The sequence below is a fragment of the Ziziphus jujuba genome, chromosome 5 (assembly GCF_031755915.1).
Source record: "Ziziphus jujuba cultivar Dongzao chromosome 5, ASM3175591v1".
In the NCBI taxonomy this organism is placed as follows: Eukaryota; Viridiplantae; Streptophyta; class Magnoliopsida; order Rosales; family Rhamnaceae; genus Ziziphus; species Ziziphus jujuba.
In genome coordinates, this window is record NC_083383.1 from 30,116,079 (window position 1) to 30,141,373 (window position 25,295).

Here is a 25,295-nt window from a genome sequence, read left to right on the forward strand (position 1 = left end):
GTGGTAGACGTTCTTTCGGAGCGAACCAAGTTTTCCGCTGCTGTTGTGTTTCGAGAAGTTTCTTTGTACTCGTTCATTTCAGTGTATTATTTCTTTTCAGCCTTGTTGTATTTCTGTTGTTTAGCACTTCTTAAAGCTCTGTATACTATTGGAATACTTCTGTTTTATTTATGCACTGGACTGTTGTTGCTTTGAGAAGTGCTGGAATTTGTGGAATCAGTTTGTAGTTTGTGGGAGGAATAAGGGGATGTTTTTAGAAGTGTGTTTTCAGTGCAGGTAATTTGTGGTAAGTAAATCCCTTAGGGGAGGCTCTGTCGGATTTTCCTTTGGAGGGTCCGGTAGGGTTTCCCTGGGATCAGGGCTGTCTAGGGTTCCGGGGAAGGAATTCTGGACGGGTCCTGACACTTACAAAGTCGGTTGCATGGCCACAATCTTCAACAGCTTCTGACAGTAGCCCACAATTGTTGAGCAATCCATTTTCGGTGTTAAATGCAGCAATGGCCATTGTCAAAGATGGTGGCTGTGCAGTCTTCACACTGTCGGTGCAGTGGCGGTGCGGCTAGACTTCACAATTCTCCCCCTCCAGCCGCATTTAAACTGATGGTCATCTGCCATCCATTCCGGCTATGTCTCTGCATAAATTCAGCTTCTCTTGAGCAACAACTTTTGTTAGCATATCTGCTGGATTCTCTTTTGTGTGGATCTTCATCAGTTTCAGCAACTGTTGATCTATTACTTCGTGTATCCAATGATAGCGGATATCAATGTGCTTTGTACGGGAATGATACATTGAGTTTTTGCTCAAATCCATGGCACTTTGGTTATCACAATGTATCTTGTAGTCTTCTTGCTTGATGCCCAATTCTGTGAGAAAACGCTTTAACCACAACATTTCCTTACCCGCTTCCGCTGCGGCAATGTACTCTGCTTCAGTAGTGGATAAAGCAACATACTTCTGCAATCTTGACTGCCATGACACAGCTCCCCCCGCAAAAGTGTAGAGATAACCTGATGTAGACTTTCTATTATAAGGGTCTCCGGCCATATCTGCATCTGTATAGCCTTCTAAGATTGGAGCACCTCCCCCGTAGCACAAGCACAACTTCGATGTACCTTTAAGATACCTGAGAATCCATTTGACTGCTTCCCAGTGTTTCTTTCCAGGATTTGAAAGAAATCTGCTCACAACACCTACTGTATGAGCAATATCTGGTCTGGTACACACCATTGCATACATCAGACTTCCTACCGCTGAAGAATATGGTACTGAAGCCATCTCCTCTATCTCTTCTTTGGATGAGGGGCACAATCTCTTACTCAACTTGAAATGATTTGCAAGTGGAATGCTGACCGGTTTGGCTTTATCCATGTTGAATCTCTTTATCACCCGTTCAACATACTTCTCTTGAGATAGCCATAACCTTCTATTCTTCCTGTCTCGGATTATTTGCATTCCCAAAATTTGTTGAGCTGGTCCTAAGTCTTTCATATCAAAGGACTTAGACAATTCTTTCTTCAGCGGACTAATCTTCATTGCATCTTGTCCAACGATCAACATGTCGTCCACATATAGCAAAAGTGCAATGAAGTTTCCACCTGAAAATTTTTGAATATAAACACACTGGTCTGCTGCAGTCCTTTTATAACCTTGACTCACCATAAACGAGTCAAACTTCTTATACCATTGTCTTGGTGCTTGCTTGAGGCCATACAAGCTCTTCTTTAGCTTGCATACGAGGTTTTCTTTCCCTGAAACCTCAAATCCTTCTGGCTGCTCCATGTAGATTTCTTCATGTAAATCACCGTGAAGAAATGCTGTCTTCACATCCATCTGTTCAAGCTCTAGGTTTAGACTTGCTACTAAACCAAAAATGACTCGAATTGAAGTCATTTTTACCACTGGTGAAAAAATCTCATCAAAGTCAATTCCTTTCTTCTGAAGAAATCCTTTGACCACCAATCGGGCTTTGTGTTTCACCACCTTTCCGCTGCCATCTTTCTTGAGCTTGAACACCCATTTATTCTTTAGTGCCTTCTTTCCTGTTGGAAGCTCAACCAACTCATAAGTATGATTTTTCTGCAAGGATTCCATCTTATCTTGCATTGCTTGCAGCCACTTTTCCTTCTCTTGATGAGAAACAGCTTCCTGGAAACTCTCTGGCTCCCTCTCTTCAGTAAGCAGAATATACTCAGATTCTGGAAATCTCTTTGATGGAATTCGGCCTCGCTCAGATCTCCGAACTTGTAAACCACTGGTTTCAGGAGATGTACCATCATCTGACCGCTGTGATGGCCCTGCAGCTGCTTGAGAGGATTGAGTCTCCCCCTGCTCAATATCCCCTTCTTCCTCCTGGTCTGCTTCTGGTATATCTTCATGCACCTCATTATCTTCTGTGGCTATTTGTGCTGGTGCTGGATTAGGACAAAAATTCTCGGCACTAGAACTACAATTAGGAGACATTCTGGGCTTTTCAATGTCTTCCATTTTCTGGTTTTCATAGAATACCACATCCCTGCTTCTAATAACCTTCTTTGTTTTCGGGTCCCATAACCTGTATCCGAATTCTTCATCTACATATCCTATAAAGATGCATGGAGTAGATCTTACATCGAGCTTCTGTCTGAGCTCCTTGGATACATGTACATAAGCTAAACAACCAAACACTCTTAAATGAGAGTAGGAGGGAATCTTACCCGACCACACTTTCTCCGGAATTTCAAAATTCAACGGTACTGACGGTGATCTATTGATTAAATAGCAGGCGGCACGAACAGCTTCTCCCCAGAATGGCTTTGGCAGCTTAGCCATACTGATCATACTTCTGACCTTTTTCCATAATGGTTCGGTTCATTCTTTCGGCTATTTCATTATGTTGTGGGGTGCGAGGGACCGTCTTCTTATGTCGAATGCCGTGTCTTCTGCAGTGGCATCGAACTCCTTGGAAGTATACTCGCCTCCATTATCTGAGCGGAGACATTTCAGCTTCTTTCCTGTTTCACGCTCTACCATGGTATGAAACAGTTTGAAGTAATCCAATACCTGGTCCTTTGTCTTCAAGAAATATACCCACACCTTCCGAGAAGCATCTTCAATGAAGGTTAGGAAATACTTGTTGCCACCTAATGATTCCACCTCCATGGGACCACAAACATCAGAGTGCACCAGACTAAGCAACTCTGATCTTCTCAATGCAGAGGAACTGAAGGAGACTCTATGTTGCTTACCAAATAAGCAGTGACTACAAGGATCTAGTGCAGCATCCTTGCAAACAGTGATAAGCTTCTTCCTTGCCAAAGTGGACAATCCTTTTTCACTCATGTGACCGAGTCTCTGGTGCCACAGATTTTGAGACGCCTCTCCTTCTGCAATATTGAGGCTATCTGCACATATCTTCACATGAGTCTTGTACAGCATTCCACAAATATGTCCTCGGGCGACAACTATGGCACCTTTCGTCATTTTCCATGTGCCTTTGCTGAAGTAGTTGTCATAGCCTTGCTTGTCTAAGGCTGCTCCCGAAAGTAGATTAAGCCGAAGATCTGGAACATGACGGACATCCTTCAAAGTGATTGTACAACCAACATTCATTTTTACCTGAATATCACCAGTTCCCATAATCTTTGCGAAACTGGAATTTCCCATCTTTACCGTACCAAAGTCTCCTGCTTTGTACGTTTTAAAGAAATCTCTGTGTAGAGTGACATGGTAGGATGCTGCAGTATCGACTACCCACTCAACATCTTGGGTTGATGTATGAAGGCATGTCTCTTCTTCGGTGGAGCAGAGCGCCACTTCTCCTGTAACAGTGACTAGTGTCTCTCCATCCTTCTTCGGCTGATTACCTTGGAATCTCTGCTCTCTCAACAACTTTCTACAGTTCTTCTTCATGTGACCCTCCAGGCCACAATGATAGCACTTATACGATGATTTTCTACCTTCTGTAGATCTGCCTCTGCTCTTGCTCCTGCCTCTCCCCCTATCTCGACCACCTCTTTGCTGTCTTCCTCTCTCTGTGACGAGGGCATGTGACTGATCCATGCCAATGTCCTTTCTCCTGGCCTCTTCATTAAATAGGGCATCCTTAACCATAGACATAGTAAGTTTGCCATTCGGGGCCGAATTGCTGAGAGAGACTACCAATGTCTCCCAACTGTCTGGAAGAGAGCTTAGAAGTAGGAGGGCTTGATCCTCATCCCCTAGTTGGTAATCCACAGCAGATAGTTGATTTACCAAGCTCTGGAACTCACTGGTATGCTCGGCTACAGAAGTTCCACTCTGTAATTTTAGATTTACCAATCGCTTAAGCAACAGGGCTTTGTTCCGAGCAGTCTTGGCCTGGTACATGTCCTCCAATTTTGTCCAGAGGGCATATGCATCTGTTTCCTTCGCTACATGATGGAAGACACTGTGGTCGATCCATTGCCTGATCTGACCAATCGTTTTCTTGTTTAATTTCTTCCATTCTGCTTCTTTGCTGGGATCGGGATTTTCACCTTTAGCTTCTATAGGATCAAACAGATCCTTACAATTGAGGAGATCTTCCATCCGAGGTCTCCAAAGTGTATAATTTGTGGCAGTGAGCTTAACCATAGCTCCCGAAGATGATTCCTCCATTGACATTATGGCTTGACCAAAAATGGAGCTGAATTTGGCAAAACGGAGTTAACCGTTGCGTCCGGAACGGCCGAAAATGGTGGACTTAACTCTTCCGGGGTCAAAATATAATTACCAAAAATTTTGGGGCAAAAATGTAATTTCATAAAACTTCTGGGTCAACCTGTAAATACAGAAACTACATGGGTCAATATGTAATTTCCAACAATTTAGGGGTTGTTCCGTAATTTCAAAAAATTTTGATGACGTGGCAGATTGTGTTGACTTGTCAACACGTGGCAGATGACGTGGCGATTACGTGGCTGACGACGTGTCGGATCGCGTGGCAGATGACGTGGCTGGGTGTGCTGATGTGTCTGCTGACGTGGTCGTCTTCAACCTCCAGACGGCGCGTGCGGCGCGTGAGGCGCGTGAACTGTTGCAGAAAACTTCAGGCGGCGCGTGAGACGCTGCGTTTCTCTCCGGCGAACTTCTTTGTTCTCGTCTCATCGGGTACTTTCACCTGGTATTGTCAAATTAATTATTTGAGCAATTTTTCGAAATACCAACCTGAAGAACAGTGGCTCTGTTTCTTCAAATTTTGAACCCAAGCTCTCGACCTGGAGCTCTGATACCACTTGTTGTGGTTCTCCGACCACTTTAGAGAAGAAATATGAGAAGAAAAATAAAAAGAATTCTATTTAGGGGTGGGCAAAATCCAATCCAACCCGTTTAACCCGCCCAATCCAATCCATTTTTAACGGTTTGAATTGGATTTTTACATCAATTGGATTGGATTGGGTTCAAAATATTATAAATTGTATGGATTGGATTGGTTATGGATTAGAAATATAAATTCAATCCAATCCAATCCAATCCAAATAATATATTATATAACTAAAAAATTATATATTTTTTATTTTTTTCATTTTTATATATTAATTTTAGAATTTGTTTTCATTTTTATATAGTAATTTTTAATTTTTTTCCCATTTTTATATATTGATTTTTAATATATATATATATATATAATTTTTTTTTCTTTTACATCCCCATATCTCAAATCTCAAATCAAATTGTAAGTTGTAACCTTAAACTAAACATTTACCTTTGTTGCCGCCCACTACCAGTCCATCACCATCACCATAATATATATATATATATATTTTTACATCCCCATCATATATATATATATACATATATTGTATCCGATTGTTACTTATATATATATATATATATATATAAATGTTTAAATATAATTTATTGCTAATTTTATTGTTTTGACCTTTGTAGACCTTACAGAATCAACTAAAATTAGTGAACCTGTCAACGATGATTGATTTATGATTTACCAAAGTTTTAAGGTTAAAAAAAAAAAAGAATTATGCATTGATTCTTGAGTGAATGAATTTAGACGAATGTATTATTTTACATTATTTGTTTTAACAATTTTAATTTGATTTTATAGGAGTAAAATGATGACATTAATATTTATTATTTAATAAGTGCATGATGTGTATCATTTGCTACATTTTCTTCTTTATTTTTCATTGAAAACTATGTTGTATTATTCTAATTGTATTTTATGTTTGGATAATTATGATTTATTATTTATATTTTATATTTAAAAAAATTTTTATTTGTATTATATATTTATAAATTAGTAAGTTTCAAACCGATCAACCAATCCAAACCAAACCGATCATAAATGGTTTGGTTTGGTTTGGATTTAATGCCTCAATGGTTTGGTTTGGATTGTAAAATAAAAAAACCGATATGTATGGATTGGATTGTATTTCGGTCCAAAACCGAACCAATCCAATCCATGCCCACCCCTAATTCTATTACTCTCTTGAAATAGAATACAAAAATACAAAAAACTTCTCTCTTGGATTCTCACGTGGAATCTCTCCCCTTACTGTCAAACTCTCTCTGGAATTGCTCACTCTTCTCTCAAGCTCTCTCTGGAACTTAAACACTCTCTCTCTCGGAGTTTTCTCTCAATATTCCTCACTTGGTATAATATTGAGCTTGCTCTTTTGGCTTGCTTGCATGCAACGGGATGGAGCCTATTTATAGGCTTACAAAGTCGGTTGCATGGCCACAATCTTCAACAGCTTCTGACAGTAGCCCACAATTGTTGAGCAATCCATTTTCGATGTTAAATGCAGCAATGGTCATTGTCAAAGATGGTGGCTATGCAGTCTTCACATTGTCGGTGCAGTGGCGGTGCGGCTGGACTTCACAACTCATTGGGCAGCAGTTAAATGGGTTCTTCGTTACCTTAAGGGTACAAGCTCTTATGGCCTTTTTCTTCATCATGGCTCATCTCTTTCTTTCCATGCCTATATTAATGCTGACTGGGCAGATAATAAGGATGACAGTACCTCCACATCTGCTTTTGTTTTTTTTCTTGGCTCCAATCCTATATCTTGATGTCTAAGAAACAATGAACAGTGTCTCGATCTTCAATAGAAGCAGAATATCGTTTTGTGGCAACAACAACGCCTGAGTTATGCATATAGTCTAACCAAGCGGTCTAAGATTTTTGGTATATGTTACATAAAATTTTAATTTACACTCAAATTACATATAATTCAGATAAAATATTCAATAGGCATGCATAGTGGAACATTACTAATGATAATATATGGTAGTGAATTTGTTGGGATTAGTGGACTTGTAATCAACAATGGATGCTTTGTGGTTCAGCTCCATTTGCCATGTCTTGACAAGGTTCTGTACCATTTCTTCAAGTGACCCTGGAGGCCATACCTTCCATATATATATATATATATATATATATATATATATTCATAGATCAAATTAATTACCACTTTTTTTTTTAAATCAAAGTATGTATGTAAGATTAAAAAAAATTTTAAAAAAAAAAAAAAAGATGGAATGAGTTTGGTGAATTAGAGTTTCCTGCATATATCCATATATAGAGAGAGAGCCAGTGAACTTAGCTATTACATATTTGAAATTTCAATTTCATGCTCATAGAATATTTCTTTTAAAGGAATTAATTTGATTAATTACTTTCTTTGTATTTTATCAAAAAAAATTTACTTTCTTTATAATTAATTTAATTAATTATTATACAACATTTCTATTCACCCTCACTATCAATGCTGGCGATAATGACAGACAACTTAGTTTGTAATTATGTATATTGATTTTTATTTAAATCTTTTTTTTATTTTTTAGAAATAAAAATTGTACAGTAAAATAACGTACGTCTTATATATAAATGAGACTCACTATCACATCAATAGCTATATAACCGATGATTAACAAGCATCATCACAGAGGAGGTGAAGATTAATATTATTGACAGTGATAATTAGTTTTCTTTTTCTTTGTTTTTTAAAGAAAAGAGTTCCCCATATAGCCATAACCATATACCTCAGTGGTTAAGTACGCTAATTGTGTCCACAAGTATGTCGGTACGAATCTTATAAGTGGAAGGACCTAAGGGATAGAAAAAGAAAAAAATAATCATGTATTTTATTATTATTATTATTTTTTACATAGTATTTTATAGAGTTTTGGTTTAAGTGAACTGTTTAATTAATTTTATAGTATTAAAAATGAAATATGACATAAAATTAGTAGAAATAAAGAAAAAATGCATAATATTTTATTTTATTTTTTTAGGAAAATCCAATAGTATTTAAATATCATGAGAATTTAATTAAAATGTTCATTTTTCAGATTTTTAATCTTAAAAGATAAAAATGAAAAAATATTTTTATATTGCCATACATGATTTGTTGATCTTATTTTTAGCTAGTCAATAATTAAAATAAATTAAGTAACCCATTAAATTATTAGCGAGATTTTATAAAATATATATATATAGATATATAGATATATGCATGATAGGAAAGTATTAGCTCCACATGTTACAGTGTCATTTTTAACCACAAAACATGACATTATCCGTATATCAATACTTCTTTACTCGACATTTTCATTACTAAATAGTATTAAATCATATGGACTGAGCGAGAGTCAAATACCACTGACAAATTCCAAAATTTCAGTGGGTTAATCTCTAAAAGGTCAAAATCTCTTGATTTCTATATTATTTCATGTTGTATATAGATGTATATACAAATTGTAGCATTAATATAATTCTATAACACCAATTATAAAAATTTTAACTGTCAGAAATAATATTTGAAGGTGAAATTTCTGGGGTGAGAATCTTTGAAAAGTATACCTTATGGAAACATCTTCTTTCAAGTACTGTGACTAAGAATGAAGTTTGGTGGAGAAGTGGATGCTTGTTTGACGTACTCACCTAAGTCTGGGGTGAAAAATAATGAGTTATCCATATTGTTTATATATATATATATATGATTATAAAAATTACTAAAGATGAAAAGCATAAACTATTATGTAAAATCTAAATAGCAAGAAATGAAAAATTAGAATTTATACCCCATAATTAGTTAATTTCACAAATCTAGATCTAATTTATCAAATAAAATTTAAAAAAAATAATAATAATAAAGCTAAAAGGCTTTTAAATAATACCAGTTGGTAACCAAAAAGTTGGTTTGATGTTGAACATTAATTAGTCTTAAGAGAATCCAGATACAAATTCCCTTCAAAGAAAATATAAATAGGAGCTTGATAAAAGCTAAAAGCAGTTTCAATGGCTGATTTCCGAAATTGGGCTCGAATTATTTAGGTGGGCTCCTCTTTTGATTGCGATAATTGGGCCTCCCTGGAAATTTATGCTGCGATCTGCCCAATAGAGAGCAGCATGCCCGCATTAGTTCTTCATACCCGTTTAGAACTGCACACACTCCAAATTTCTTTTAATAAAATAAGGCCACCGGTCGAGAAACCCAAAAAAAAAAACAAAGAAAGAAGAAGTTAATATTAAAAAAATAATAAACAATAACAATTTGAAAGTTCAAAAACCAGAAAAATGTGGGAACTAAACTTTTTGATATTTTTACAATAATTAACTACAAAATGGAGTGTAAATAGAAGTAATAAGAGGTCCTGTTTCAGCAAATATGTAAATTATTTGCATGAACGAAATTAAATGATAGACCGACTCCGCTTCTTTGTCTGTCACTTTAGATGGTGTGACATTTTGCTATCGTCTTGATATATGTACAAAGGTCATATACATTGTTGTATATGACTGCAATTACATGATGAGATTGAATAGACATGGCTTGTTGTATATGACTGCAATACATGATGAGATTGAATAGACATGGCCAAAAGCAGAAATAAAGAGTTTGCGGATAAAAAGGAATGGAAGATTAGAATAAAAGCATCATAATGATTTTTTTTTTTTTTTTTTTGAAAGGCATATTTGAAGTTCTACCAGCTTGAGCATTTTTACCGAAAGGAAAAAGATTTAGGCAGCTTATACTCATTATTCCCTCTTAAAAAAAAAAAAAAAGGTAAATGGAGTTAATTAGAAGGGGTTTTCCAGGTCTAGAAAGTACAAATTAACTCAAGGGGATTTTTTGCGAAAGCATTTCTGAGTAAAATTTTAAGGGCAATTAGTAACTTGTAAGTGATAGGCCTTATAGTTTTGTACTAAAAAAACTTATGGCTACGCATAGAGTAGCTTCATAGTATGTCTTGTTGGTTCTCCTAAATAGCATCTGTCTTTTTTATTTTTTTTAGTAATTAACAGTTCATCGATTCGTCATATATTTGAATCTGAATAGAAAAAAATAAAAAAATATAATTTTTGCCAAACTCGGCTAATTGCATTATGTAAATAGCATATGCTTTAGTAGCAAAAAAAACACAACAGAAAGTGTCTTGTTTTGGGAAAGAATGAGATTTATTACTATACAGATATTTGTCGTGGAAATTTGAAGAATTTTCTCTAAGAGAAAACATGCTGCAGAATGAAAATTGAAACAGATAAGCCACTAGAAGAGAAAAATTGGTCTTGGAACGAAAATAAAAGATGCTGCAACTATTGCTTGGTCCAATTTTTTTTTCTTTTGGTTGGAGGTTAAAGGTCCTTGTAAGGAGTTATAATTGCAAATCATTACCCTTCAGCAAATTGTCTTTCTATATATATATATATTTTCTATTTGTTTGGCTTCCAAAAAAATGCAAATGGGAATCATTTCTTGGCATCTATAATGTCGGTCGTTCAAGGATTTATTTGGGTCGGCATGTTAGAGAACAGTGATCTTAAAAGTCAGAATGGTAATGGATGGATATAGTTAGGATCGAGACACGCTTTGAAGGAAATATTATATTAATTTTCCTATAAGAACAATACAAATTCAAAAACCTTAGAAGTGCTACAATAGGGTAAATTTTAATTCGCATGTTATGGCTTTCCTGAATATTTGCACAGTTTTATTTGGAAAATTTTTAAACTTTAAAAAAGGCTTTTAAAAAATATAACTTTTTAAAAAAAAAAAGTTTTGAAAAAATAGGGAAAAAAAAATTTATTACAAACAAGACATATTAAAATAAAACCTTAATATGTGTGTACTTTACTTTTTGATCTAAAAGTTCAAAACTTTCCTTTCTATATATATATATATTTTTATATGGAAATATAATTCAATTGTTTATCAACGACATGAAGCATTTCAAAATTACTATTCAAATTTCTTCATTCAAAAATGTGTTACAATTAACTACTAGAATGCTATTGGAGTTAGGTGACAAAATTTAGGAAGCAGATAATGAAAAATATTATTTAAATTTCTTCATTCAAAAATGTGTTGTAATTAACTATTAGAATGCTATTGGAGTTAGGTGACAAAATTTAGGAAGCAGATAATGACAAATGGGAGGTTTAAGATTGAGATTTGGTGATAATCCATTTGTGCTAGAAAACGATTTCTATTATATCCTCTCTTACCATTCTAGCTAGACCAGCCATGTTGGAGAAGTTGTTGCTTAAATTAGAAAAAGTTTGTGTTCATTTTTAACTCTTAAAAGTGCAATACCTAGTGAAGGTGATATCTGTAGTTGTTAAATTTATGTATGAATTTTGGTAAAATTTCTGAATTCTAGAGTGACCCAGCCAGTAGGGACCTTTGATGAGGTACGTTTCAGGAAATCAAGAAACAGTTACAAATTTTTGAATTTGAAATTATATGCATCCTAAATATAAAGTAACTATATATATATATATATATATATAAAATAATTACAATATAAATAATAATAAAATAGTCTATAAATATTAAAAATTATTATACATAAAATAAATAAAATGCTTTGTCTATTGGTATCAAAATAAAGTTTTGATAAATAATAGTAAAAGTACATCATCAATATAAAAAAAAACTCGTTCAGGATTTAGTGTATATAATAATATACTTCCAACTTATCATAATGGAAAAAAATTTCACGTAAATATGAATATATCAAAAATATTTCTCTGTATTAATTCCAACCATCTATCACCTAAAGTGAAGTATAGTATTTAGACAAAAGTCATAGAATAATTAAAAACACCAATTTATAATCATTGTGAGGATTATATAGTCTCATATGGCTAATTGGATATACAATTGAAATTTCAAAATTTTTATGTTAAGAGCTATTATGTGTACTTTTTTGATAAATTACTATTGTGTGTACTTAAGCCTTGATTCATCATAAAAATTCCATAATGCCTTTTTAAATCATAGCATATATTATTCAAGCTTTATAATCAAAATCTTATGTAGCATATGTATATTAATTTTCACTAGTAAAGGGATTTAATGATTGTTGACTTGGATTTTTTATCAAACTCTAGCATTTTTACTCTTTTTTGAGTGATATTTCAAAATTTTCTCATCATAAAACATGCTCAAATAATGAGAAATTTTAATGCATGCTTGAAAGGCTATAATTTCTATCAATATCTTCCATTGATAATCGATATTTTTGTCAACTTTTTCAACAAAATCTATACCAAATCTTTAGTTTCTATCAATAACTTTCGATTTCATTGATAATTCTCAACATCATCGATATTTGCATCGATAATTTAAACAAATATAACTTACCTCTATCGTGTCGAAGGTAAAAAAATTCTAACAATGTCAACAAAATGTTGACAATATCGACTCTTTTTTCTCCCTAATCCAAATGAGTTTTTACCAAATTCTAGATTAAAAGGACTTTAAAAGAGATAATTAAGCCATGAACTAGTATAAAGGCTTAGAGTAGTGCAAATTGATGAATTTACTTCTCCTTATTAGAAAGTTTCACTGAATAGGTCACTAGATTCCCTCCATTTGATGACTATTTGGAACAGTTTTTCCATTTTTCAATTTTTTTTTTTTTCCAATTCTTGACATTGCTCAATTATATGATGTATAAAATTTCACACCAATCGTTTGCCAAAAGACCTCCCCTGAAAAAACAAAAAAAAAACAAAAAAAAAAAAAGGCCAGTCCTTCGATAGTGATGTCATATATTAATATAGATGACAAGAGAAAGTGCTTGGGTAGAACCAATTTGTGCCAACATGAACCATGCTAGCCTTTACTTAATTACATAGGAACTACTTCTTATTCTATCCTTAAGCCAAGATATCCACTGTCCTTTTCAGTTGCTCTAACTACTTTGTAGCAAAAGCGAAAAACTTTGCTGCCTCTCAGCTAAAAAGGTCCTTTTGTTACTCAATAAATAAAAGGAATCCTTTGTGTTCACACCTGTATAACCTGTATAACGAATATTCAATCCACATGAATAGATCTCCAAGTTATTAGAGGACCAATCATTTGAACTTACTTAAGTTAGCTGCTTACATATAAAATATTAGCATATATATATATATATATGATTAAATATACTTGTTGAAAATTTGTGAAAGCTATTTCTCACTTTATGCTAAATGTTAAGGTTTTCACTTGTTCATCTCAATTTTAATTTTTAAATATTTAATAAAGTGTAATCAATTAATAGTATGAATCATAACAATTTATCTTTCCACATAAAATAGCTTTCCACATAAAATGGAAAATAGTTCTTAAACAATCAGTATTCTATCCACAAATCTTAGTCCCCTTTGGTGAAACGAATATTGAACTATTTAATTTGGATTGTATATTCCGGCTGTTGCTAAACATGAGATGTATAAATGTCTCATATGCAAATAGGCTAATAAAATGGATACTGTGGTCCTTAATTCGATGCCCAAATGATTTATAATTGGCTACTGACTAAGTTCTTAAATATTAACAATATATTTTGTATAAAATATCGGCATGTAGTACACAGAGTATGTTATATAAATTTTATTGTTTTGGATTGAATTGAATTATAATATATTATGTTAGAAATGTAATGTATTATAATTTTTTTAAAAAAATAATAATTTTAACTAAGAAAAATATAAACTTTACTTTTATTATTATGCATATGATTTGTTAAAATAATTATTTTACTCAAAATAGATCAAATTGATTTTTTATTATTATTCATATAATGTTTTTTAAATAATTATATCATTCATAATATATCGAATTCATCATACTAATTGCATTAAGAATAACTAAAAAGTTTCAACAACAAAAACTAATAATTTTTTTAATTTTAAGAAACAAATTAATATATTTTTGAGAATGTTATGCATCAGTAGATAATATAAAAAATAAATTTTCTCTTTTTTAAAAAAAAAATGAGTTTACGTGGAAAAGGAAACAAAAACAAAAAGAAAAAAATTTATCATATTTTTAAGAATATTATGCATCAGTAGATAATATTTAAAAAAAAATTCTGTTTTTTTTTTAAAAAAGAAAAAAAGAGCTTAAGTGGAAAAGGAAACAAAAATAAAAATATTACAAAAAGGACAAAATTTAATAACTAAGAAACGATATGGAAAAAAAAAAAAAAAAGGTAATATACATATTCACTTTGTAAATCAATATAATTTATCCAAAATTAAATTTCTTGATATTACTTCAATCTCATGAGACAAATGAAAGAACGGCAGCGAAAACGATTTAACCAAAAGATCCTAAACAAGACCCCACCCAAAAAAAAAAAAAAAAAAGAGGTTAGGACTTAATCAGTAATGGATAAGATTAGCATGTGTCACAGAACTTTAGTCTATATCCAAATTTTTATAAAAAAATATTTAAATATTGGTCATGGCTCCTATATTATTAATTTATTCTAAGAAAATATGACACTACTGACATGTAAGTTGACAAAAACGACATCAATAGCTAATATATATATATATATATATTGGCTAAAATGTTAATTACGGTGCCTTCAAAAAAAATATTAATCATAATAATATCATTGATACACATAATATATAAATTAATTTTTACTTGGCCAAAAAAGAAAACTCGATGCTTCTCTACCAACTTGCAATGACTGTATATATAATGCCTCTGTCTACCAACTGGTGGTATCTATTTATATACCTTGATATATTTATTATTCTTAACATTCAATATCAATTTTTTTTAATTACAAAATTATTTAATGTATGTCTTTGACTTAAGAAAATAGAATCTTGAGGTTTCAAGCTTTGTAATATTGCTGAAAATAAAATGAATAATGTTGTTTGTCACCGATGGTGACTGTCAGCATCTTATATGGTATTGGATCCATGTATATATATATGGATAAAAAAAATTTACATAATAATGGGTTCTATATATATATATATATATAAACTATTTTAACATTGGATCCATCATTATGTAGAATGGTGACAGTCACCTCTGATGACATATAACAATACTCAAATAAAATTAAAGTGTAGAGATTCTTTTTCCATGTCACATGGTAGAGTTGTGGAAGAATTGATTGGTAAGTGGTGATGGCATGCTTTTGAAAATAAGCAAATATTAAATAGTAGTATTCCCAGTTGCATCACTGTTCAGCAGCTAGCTTATCTTAAATGATCTCAAGAAAGATTTGTCAGATTATTAATTATTTTTAGCATAGAAATGAAAGCCTTAAGAAATATATACATACATGAGCAGTATGTATCATCAACTGCCAATTTTTTTATTTTTATTCTTTTTTTCTTTTTTTGAAAGAACAAATGCCAACCATTAGATTCATGAATGTGATGCTACCAAGACTTCTAAATGTAAATTAAATGGTATTAAAGAAGTAGATATGATGAGGTCCTTAGAGCACACATTTCAAAGGAATATATGTCATCAAATGAATTAACTTCTTAACAACTTGTTCCAATTGATTATTTACCCAAAAAAAAAAAAAACTTGTTGCAATTAATTAAATCAAATTCCTCTTAATACTCAACAAAATACAATAATTCCATAGATATATTCATCAACATTTGTTTACTTAATTTTGGCTACCAAGTGATATGTCATTGTATTTAGGTCTCATTTACTTTCTAAAAATTAAAGAAGTTGTTACTTCAATTGATATTCAAAATTAGAAAAAATAATTTGTATTTATACAATTGTTCAACAGATCAATTTTTTTGCTCTACTTGACTTGGCGAATGAGTGTAATCTCCATTTGTGATTTTTTGTTTCATTACGATTTATGGAAGGAAGAATTTTTATCAAAATCAAGATTTTAACCCTAAATCTAGAATATATAACAATTCTATAATATGGATATCCATATTTTTTTATTATACTGACATTCGTAAAAATGATTATTTTTTAAAAAATTATAATTTTTATATAATAGTATTAATAACTATTTTTTTTTAAAAATTTTATTTTTGTAGACATCCATACGATAAAAAATACAAACGTTGAAACCATAGAAAAATTATATATATATATATATATATGTTTAGATTATTAATATTATTCGAATCTAGAATCTTATAGATTCTCATGTACGAAGAAACGTGGATATTGCCATTAAACTGTCTGGCAAAGCAACTATTAAAAAAAATTATGTATAAAAAAAAACAATAGGCTGCAAATTCTAAAAATGAAGATAATGATTAACGGCAACCAAGCTACAACTGGGCTTTAATTTATAGAAGGAAATTCTGAAAAGCAAAACAGATAAAATATTGATAGATTGTTCAACTGATATTGTACGTATTAAAGTATGTCATTCCGTTTCAAAAAGATTGCTTTTTTACCCTAAATTGATCTAATTAATAAAAATAAAAATAAAAAAAAAACCTTAATTTCTGTTTAGAAACTATTAGTATTTATAAAAAGAAATAAAGGGCAATCTTATCTACAACAGGGGTCCCTCAATAGGTAAAAGCAAGTAGTAGCTAGCCCCAGTAAGAAAAAGGAAGAAAGAAACATACATAAAGGGGCTTCATAAGGAATCTGCAAGTATATGGTACATAATTAATGTTCCACAAAAAGATATTTTTTTTTTTTTTTAGGCCTGCCTTAGATACACATTATTAAATGTTACATTATCACGCTCAAAAGCATCAAGGAAAATTGACATGTCAAAGTTGATGTCATTTTCAATGTCTAAGTGAAAAATTAATACCAATATAATCGGAAAGAATTAGAACAAACCTAAAAAAATTAAAATAAAAAATTAAAATAAACCTGAGAGTTTGAAGATGGAGAGGCCCTAGAATATGTCACCAGCCTCAGAGAGGAACAGAGCCTTTATTGCAAAATAGATATATAAAAGCTCTCTCTCTCTCTGTCAAAAGTTATAATCAATTTCGAAGTGTAAGTTGTATAGAAAACATCAGGAAGCAAGAATAATTCTCTGTGAGAATCAGAGGAGAAGAAGATACTTACATACATACGTACATACATATATATATATATATATATATGATATATATGTATATATGTCTATAAGAATTATGAAGGAAACGAAAATGGAGAGAAGGTCTGAGAAAGGGTCAGGAAGCTCAGAAATTAGATCTGCCATTGAAGGACTATCAGAAACAGTCAAAGTTAAACCGGTTGCAGAAGAGGTCAAAGTTGAAGTACATGGTGATCATACTCATGATGATGATGCCCATTATATCCCCATAAAGCCTTTTCTTTCTATCTGCAACTCAGTTCTTCAAGTTCTTGGTTTTTACTCGCTCTCTGTCTCTGTCTCTATCTCTGTCTCTGTCTCCATCACACACGCTCAAAGAACCATCTAAAACATTTTTGATGATTATATTCTCCTTTTTCTATTTGACTTTTCTACAGATAGGATTGGTCCAACTATGGCTGTTCTCAGGCAAGATGTTTATCAAAACATTCAGGTAACACACACAAAATATATATACAGCAGAAAATGTACATGTTTAAATAATTTAAAGTTTTAACTTTGATGCTATTTAATACTATATTTGTTGCTATTTGCATGCATATAGAGATTGGAAACACTTCATGAATCTGATCCTTCAGTATTTTCAAATCTGGTTGAGATTGTGAAGAAAGAAGTCAATGAAGGAACTGCAAGAAAAGGTAGCAGCTGTAGTAAAGCCATTGTATGGCTTACAAGGTAATTATTTAAAATTCTTATAATATAATTTAACATGTATTTTCTTTTTTCTGTCTTTTTTCAGTTTTTAATTATAACAAACAGAACCAGCTGGCAAAAACGCCCCTAATAAAAATGCATATTCTTTGCTGTCTAGATCATCCATCAGATAAGTAATCAAACGTTTAATTGGGGACATATAATATATATATATATATATAGGATATGATGAATCTATTTGGTAAGAAAATATATATATTTACTATATAATTAAAAGAAGATACAACTTAGGTTACTGTGTTGTGAAATAAAGAACTGACCAATCTTCAAAGTTTGTCGTTACCTTAATGTCCTATATATTAAATCTGATAAACTCAAAGTTAAATGATAATTACAATGAAATTATTCGCCAATTCAATTATTTATTCTACCAATCAAAATCTAGTGAGAGAAAAAAAAAAAAAAAAAAAAAAAAAAAAAAAAAAAGAAGAACTGTCATGACTCATCCACCTCCCTCCATCCTAGATGAACTTCAAAACTCAAAGTTGAAGCAAACAAACTGTCTCATCTATGAACTACCCCAGCTAAGCAACTATGGCTTGTTGGTCATTTCCATTTTGAATTTTATATATTACATGCATTATTTTACTCCATCTTATTGTCATCAGAATCATAGTATGTCGTTTTCTTAAAATCTTTAGCCTACTTTGTCAATGAACTAAGAAAATCAGTTTTCAGCTGGTTTTGAAAACAAATCTTCTTCAAGTTTTGGAAAAGGAGTTTTAAACATTACCCAAAATTTGTTAATCTCGATCCTTAATTAGATCGCTGGATTTTACGGTGGCATTGCTGCAAAAATTAGCCAGAGATCCAGGGCAAAGTGTGGAAAAAGCAGTGGAAGAGTCATACAACACAACTTTGAAACCTTGGCATAGATGGATTTCTTCAGCTGCTTTTAGGGTACTATTTTTTCTTTTTACTACTATTTCATTAGCTCTGTTTTCCTTGATATGAAACTGTATGAAAAAAAAAATAATAAAAAGGTCAATTAAATAATATTTTGTTTGTTAAATAGTTGTTGATATATTTTCCTTTGGACTAACAAATAGAGAGTATTGGAAATTAGCAGATAGCTCTAAAATTGGTGCCTGACAATGAAACCTTCATTGGTCTCCTAATGGCAAAAGATGAAAACTATGAGACTCTTAAAGAAGATATGCAGACATTGATCTTGTTACTTGTTCCTTTTCTGGAGGAGATCCACTCTGTTCTGGTAATGAGCTAGCTCTCAAATCTCAAGCAATGTTTCTTAATGGTTAATGCATTAATTACTTCCAAGCTATATGTTTGTTAATTACCCTAATTATGTTCTTGATTTTGCAGAGATTTTATAGCTTGGACAGGATAAAGGCTACATAAAGATTAACTATATATATATATATCATATATTTTGTATACATTAAAAGCAGGATTTATATATACGTAAGTATATAGACTACAGAGTTTGGTTTGTAAAGTATTAATCAAGTCCCTTTGTTGTCCCTTTTTGATGTTCATAATATAGATATATACAAAAGTTGGCATGTTTTTCAATAGTAAAAGAAAATGCTTTGCTTATATTTAAGCTTATGACAAATAGAATACAAAATTACAAGAAAAATGACTCTTTATTCTCGTAAATCCAATCCATAACATTGTGACCAAACTGAAATATAAACCGTTAGCAGAATTCCAAAATGGATGTATATTTAGTTGACAAGAACTCCAAAGCTTTTGGTTTAAGCATGGTGCCATGGTGAAAGAGGATGTAAATATGGCATTTGATTATGTGCATAAATCTTATGTAAAAAGGTTGTGCAGAAAAGTCTAATTTAGGGATAATAATATAAATATATATAACAAAAGAAAAATTCCAAGAATCTTATTCATAATGTCATACACTACATCTTATTAGAACAAGCCTATAAAGACATATAGATTATTGATCACAATTTCAAAAGCTGCATTGCTATTCTTAAATTACAATATCATCATTGTCGCTTGAACAGTTTGTGATATACGAGACAAACTATCCTGTGTTTCTCAGGACTGGGCAACTAGAACCCACCCCTTCAGCAGAAGTTTCCAATTTGGCTCCTTTTAAAAGGCCTCCAATTAGTTCTCCAGGGTCATAAAAAAACTCCACCTTCACAATTTTCTTATGCTCATCCAACTATTTCATCAAAAGAAAGTATGGTTTATCAATTTTATATGTATATAAATGAAAAGAAAACTAAATAAAAAACAAACGTCTTTACGGAGACAATCCAGTGATAATATCCATATTTCTTCATATGTAAGATTTTGAATTCAGATCACCTAATAATAATAAATAGAAAATAAAAATAAAAATAAAAATAAAAGATAAATAAAGAAAGGTGAACCAAAATAATTAAACTAGTTTGTACCTCAAAAATTGCCATTCCATAGAATTCAACAAGTTGACCAGTTGGAGCATGGTCTTTGAAAGGACCTTCCATGTACCCCCAATGCCTGAACTTGTAAACAATAACAGGAGGCCCTGAGTAAACATGAAGAACCTCCAAAGCAAAACCACGAGGAAAAGTTGTGGTGAAAGCCTTGTGAGATGATTCTGATGTTTCTTTGTATGGATCATAACCTCTGGAACTTTCAGGCAATGAGGTTTGCAACAATGGGATATATCCTCCTCCAAGCTTTCCTATTTCTTTCAGATTTATACCTTTCCTTCCTGTAAATAATAATAATAATTTTTATAATTATATTTTAAATTTTCTATTATTTTATAATGTTATATATATATATATATATATATATATATATATATATTTTATTATTTATAATATACATACCATTAAGGCTGAAGGTATACTTTTCAGGATCAAGTGTTTTGTAATCATTGATGTCGACCTTATGAAAAATCTCCATTTCCCATGTCTTTACAAGGTTTTGCACTTGTTCTCCAAGTGACCCAGGAGGCCAAATCTTCAACACAAAGATATTAATCCAAACAAAAACTTAATCAATGTCATAAATCCATATTCAAAAACAGTCAAAAACCAGTAATTAAACTATATATATTCAAAAATTAGTTAAGAGAGAGGTGGACCTTGGTTCTGCCTTCTTCAAAGAGTTTGTTAACAACATTGTAGTTAGGAGGAACACCAAACTTCCACTTGGTATCCTTCTCTCCTTCTCCATTCAAAAGGTAACGATACTTGTCAGCTGAAGATGCCATTTCTAAGTTTACAATAGGACTGGATACAATATTATGTAGGTAATTATATAACAAGGAAGAGGTGGGGAAAATGGAAATAAGTAAGTTTTCTAAGAATAGTCAGACAGAGTGTTACGTCACGGCAAGTTATTGAGGAGAAAAGTCACTATTTTAGTTCCAAACCATATATATACAAGCTAGAGATGAACATACCATTAAGTATGTTTTTCCATTAAAATACATAATAGTGCACAACTTACTCTTATCAGCTATATATTATCGTATACCTTATATTTTCTTCCGAAGACATCATTTGCACTTCAAAAAAAGTTTGCTTATTCCAAAAAATAATAATAATAACAACAATAATACTCAGTTTTCAAGCTGTTTCATTATGTTTAATAGCTCAACTGATATTGCTATTATAGAATATTAAATCAATTATTTTGTCTGAGGACCATTTCAAAGTCACAAAAGGTTAATGACCATTTCAATATTAAATTACTTATATTATAATCTATTCAGAGCAATATGAGAAATTTCTTTTCAAGGGGATCCTACATCAATTACGTCGTTACTTTCTTTACCTTCCAATCAACTTACCAGTGTATCATGGCCATCCGAACTTCCCCAAAAGTTATCCTTACTTTTTTTTTTTTTTTTTTTTTTGGTGAATCAATAAAGAAATGGAAAAGAAAAAGGAAATTAATTGCAATTAAACGTCTTTCAAATTTTCTTTGTGAAATACACAACTAGAAACCTATTACCGTCACAAATAATGTTTCAGGGAATCTTTGTTCATAGGACCATTAAAATTGGACCACCGCAGACTAGCATTGTCATTCGTCCATTATTTTCAGTATGCCTATAATATCATCACCAAATATATCGAACCAAAAGAAAAAAACAAAATATAGTTCTGGTCAAATGTGAACCAACAAATATACAGTGTTTGTGGCCACCACGCATCAGCTAATAAGTACAAAAATATAAAACCAAACGTGCACCAATTCATCAAACCCACATTAGGGAATCCCGGCACAAATTTCTCCAACAAAAGTAATCAAACAAAACCAGAAGAAAATAAAAAAATAAAAAAATAAAAAGATAGGCAGCTCAAAATACAAAATTTGTATAGAACTGGCACACGCACACTTGATCTGCGGTGTTGGCTTCCAGTTTAGATATCATTACTAGCATTCTATCACTAACATTGATGAATAAAATTATTTACATAATAGCATATTCTTAAGCAATTAAACAACATTATGTTTCCTCGTGCATGGTCTCCTTTACTTGTTTCGAAGTTTGTAATAAATATGCACCATAATCATTTACAGGCTAAGTATGTCCAAGCAAGATAATGCCACCAACAGGTATAAAGAACAGGGGAACAGGGTATGGCTTTTTGTTACCTGGTTAAACTAATATTTGAATATCATATAAATAGAATATAACATTTCTACTTTTGGAAATATTTCTAAAAATTGTTCACGGAACAGGATTCCAATTTCTCAGAAGAACCAAAAAAGGTAACAGATTATCTAGTTTCTTCTTGCCAAACTTGTGGAAAAGAAAAGAGCACATTAATATAAAGACCCCACCTGCTTTAAAATAGCATAACATTCCGAGTATTAGAAACTTAGAATAGGTGGAATGCAGCCATATCTGATGCAAAGCCGAAACTGTACTGACTCCCCGCAAGGTAATTAATAAATTGAAGCTGCAGGAATTTTCAGCCTAAGGTATTTCACATGTGCATTAAACAACTCACCAGAACGTATCTACAAGCGTGGTTAAACTACTCCATAATTGTCAAAGCTTACTCGCTAGCTGAAATTCATGTACAGAAAGTAAATCGATTGTTTCCTTAGCCCAAGTTACAAAGCAGACAGAAATTTCTATGACTAAAAAGTCAAAAATCCTAAGATGGTCAGTCTTTAGTTCACCTTGTACCGTGCAATTAGCCATTTTGGAGTATCTCCTTTTTGAGTCCACAATGGTTTTCTCAGCCCTCCAGGACCAATTTTTAGACAAGAGTCGAAGTTCATTTATATGTAACGTCACGAACATTCAGATTGGTGCCACATTTCCATGACCAGCAGCTAAGAATTATCAGCCTTCGTAAGTGAAGCATCTTCAGTTGATGAAACGATCATCCCCTTCCGCGCCATATATTTTACTGGACGAGTCTGAGAACCAACCACATTTTTAGCAGACTTTTGACTAGGTTTCTTACTTTTCCTGACAGTTTTAAGAGCTAATGCTTTCAGTGGAACCATAACATCCAAGGGCAGAAGCACCTCTTCCAACTCATGTTGATCAAGATCTTCAAAGTCGCCATCGTCATACACCACCCTGAACCATCCGGTCTCTTTATCATACTCAGTCACAAGACCCGAATAATACTTGTTTCCAAACATCTTCTGCACTTCCCTCCCTTCCCACCACTCACCAAAATCTGTACTTGCAGTCGACCCTGCACCACTGGACTCTACACCACCACTTACAGTATTAGAGACATTAAGACCAACATTTGAGGAAATGTCAGGCACCCCATTAATAACAATGGCAGGCTCTCCCAGTATCTGAAAAACCCCTGTTGAAGAGGAATCTATTCCCTGCTCTTTTCTGATATTCTCCATCTTCCTATTACTAGCACTTGTTCTTGTAAAAACTGCAGAAAAGGATGCAATTATGCATAAGAATAAGAAATTAATAACCAATTTCTCGGGAAGAATGACAAATTTTGTACCAATTTATCCATATAGATACAAACACAAGTAAGCAACATCAACAGCCAAAGCCAAGCATATAATAGTTGGCCCAAAAGGGTATTCAACGAAGAAAATATGGAGGTGTATCTGAAATTGAAAACTTTTAACGAGTTCTATTTGATACAGAAAACTAACAAGTATTAGATTATGCTCATAAAAATGTACATTTTACTTCAAAGAACCAAAAATCAATCCATTTTATGACCTTTTTTCATAAATGTGGATTATAATTTTCTCCGAAGCAATCGTAGTGCAGACTAGTGAGTCAAATTTAGGTCATAATAACATTAATACTTCAATTCTGAACCAAATTTTTCAACAAATTTCAAAGCCTGATTATCAGGATTATGAAAAAGATATTTCATTCAATTATCAATCCGCGTCAACAATTTCTCAATTCTCAAATGAATTTCTTTAATTCTAACTCTTTCTATATTTTTTTCTCCAAAATTGAACTCAATAAACTACACGGTTCGTAACCCTGCTATATGCAATCAGGAAATCAGGGAAAATAATTCAACTAGTTTGATTGAATCGGGAAATATAATAATATGTTTCGAATTCAGACGAGAAGAATCCGACGATACAAGTGTATACATAGCCGATTTCGTTCGAAAAAAATCGCACCTGTTAGAAGAGAGCCATTACAGCCCAAAGCTTCAAGCTGAAGATTCCGAAATCCAAATCATCGTCTTCTTTCTCGAAGAAACTCGCAGCGGCTATGAAAGATTGAAGCTGGATGAGAACATCTCCAAAGCAGAAAATACCAGCACACAACAAGTACAGAGACTGAAGAAGAAGATAGAGAAAGAAAGGCTGCCTAATTTGGGCCTTGAGTCCGACCCATTAGAATGAGAAAGAAGAATTGGATTGGGCTTATGTAAGCCCCAACCCATATCAAAAATTTTAGGTCCATTATCATCCGATCAAATGGCAGCAGAGTTGGGCTTCAAGCCCAATATACTTGAAAGCATTAATTAAAAAAATACAATTAATAAAAAAAATTATTTCATATGAAAAATAAGCTAATACACACCCTCATATATTAAAAAAAAAAAAAATTAATCCCTAGCCTCGACCATCATTATATTGTTTGCGGTGTATGTCCTGAACAAATGGTATATATTGTGCAAAATTAAGATCCAAATTAATATAATTACACGTAAAAATATGAAAAATTATGGTAGATTATAGTTATAGATATTTGATTATATACCAAAAATTTAATCAAATATGGATTAATAGTTTTCGTGTTTATTTCATCCAAATAAAACAAGTTCTTTTTTCCTGTTTAAATAATGGAAAAATAGTTTTC

General features: G+C 32.1%; 3 protein-coding genes across 5 annotated transcripts; 1 reads left to right on the plus strand and 2 right to left on the minus strand.

The window, feature by feature from the left end:
* The first annotated feature begins 17,056 nt into the window (after positions 1 to 17,056).
* On the plus strand, positions 17,057 to 19,585 carry LOC107421640 (glycolipid transfer protein 3). Of its 3 annotated transcripts, none has more exons than XM_060817710.1 (6): positions 17,057 to 17,568; positions 17,692 to 17,747; positions 17,922 to 17,989; positions 18,793 to 18,928; positions 19,095 to 19,241; positions 19,352 to 19,585. In XM_060817710.1, the coding sequence occupies exons 1-6, from the start codon at positions 17,337 to 17,339 to the stop codon at positions 19,385 to 19,387; spliced, it is 675 nt and encodes a 224-aa protein (XP_060673693.1). In that variant the 5' UTR covers positions 17,057 to 17,336; the 3' UTR covers positions 19,388 to 19,585. The 3 variants fall into 3 exon arrangements, with proteins under 3 accessions (XP_060673693.1, XP_060673692.1, XP_015886406.2); XM_060817709.1 differs by having other exon boundaries at positions 17,060 to 17,568; positions 17,859 to 17,989; XM_016030920.4 differs by having other exon boundaries at positions 17,064 to 17,568; positions 17,859 to 17,989; positions 19,098 to 19,241.
* A 277-nt stretch (positions 19,586 to 19,862) lies between these two features.
* Positions 19,863 to 21,335, minus strand: LOC107421642 (pathogen-related protein). Its single transcript, XM_016030923.4, has 4 exons — positions 21,096 to 21,335; positions 20,839 to 20,971; positions 20,416 to 20,717; positions 19,863 to 20,180 (listed from the first exon to the last, which is right to left on the minus strand). The coding sequence occupies exons 1-4, from the start codon at positions 21,222 to 21,224 to the stop codon at positions 20,037 to 20,039; spliced, it is 708 nt and encodes a 235-aa protein (XP_015886409.1). The 5' UTR covers positions 21,225 to 21,335; the 3' UTR covers positions 19,863 to 20,036.
* A 1,287-nt stretch (positions 21,336 to 22,622) lies between these two features.
* LOC107421633 (dirigent protein 17) lies at positions 22,623 to 24,766 on the minus strand. The gene is made up of 2 exons (XM_016030913.4): positions 24,608 to 24,766; positions 22,623 to 23,880 (listed from the first exon to the last, which is right to left on the minus strand). Exon 2 carries the CDS (start codon positions 23,846 to 23,848, stop codon positions 23,309 to 23,311), a length of 540 nt encoding a protein of 179 aa, XP_015886399.1. The 5' UTR covers positions 23,849 to 23,880; positions 24,608 to 24,766; the 3' UTR covers positions 22,623 to 23,308.
* Between the last annotated feature and the right edge of the window lie 529 nt (positions 24,767 to 25,295).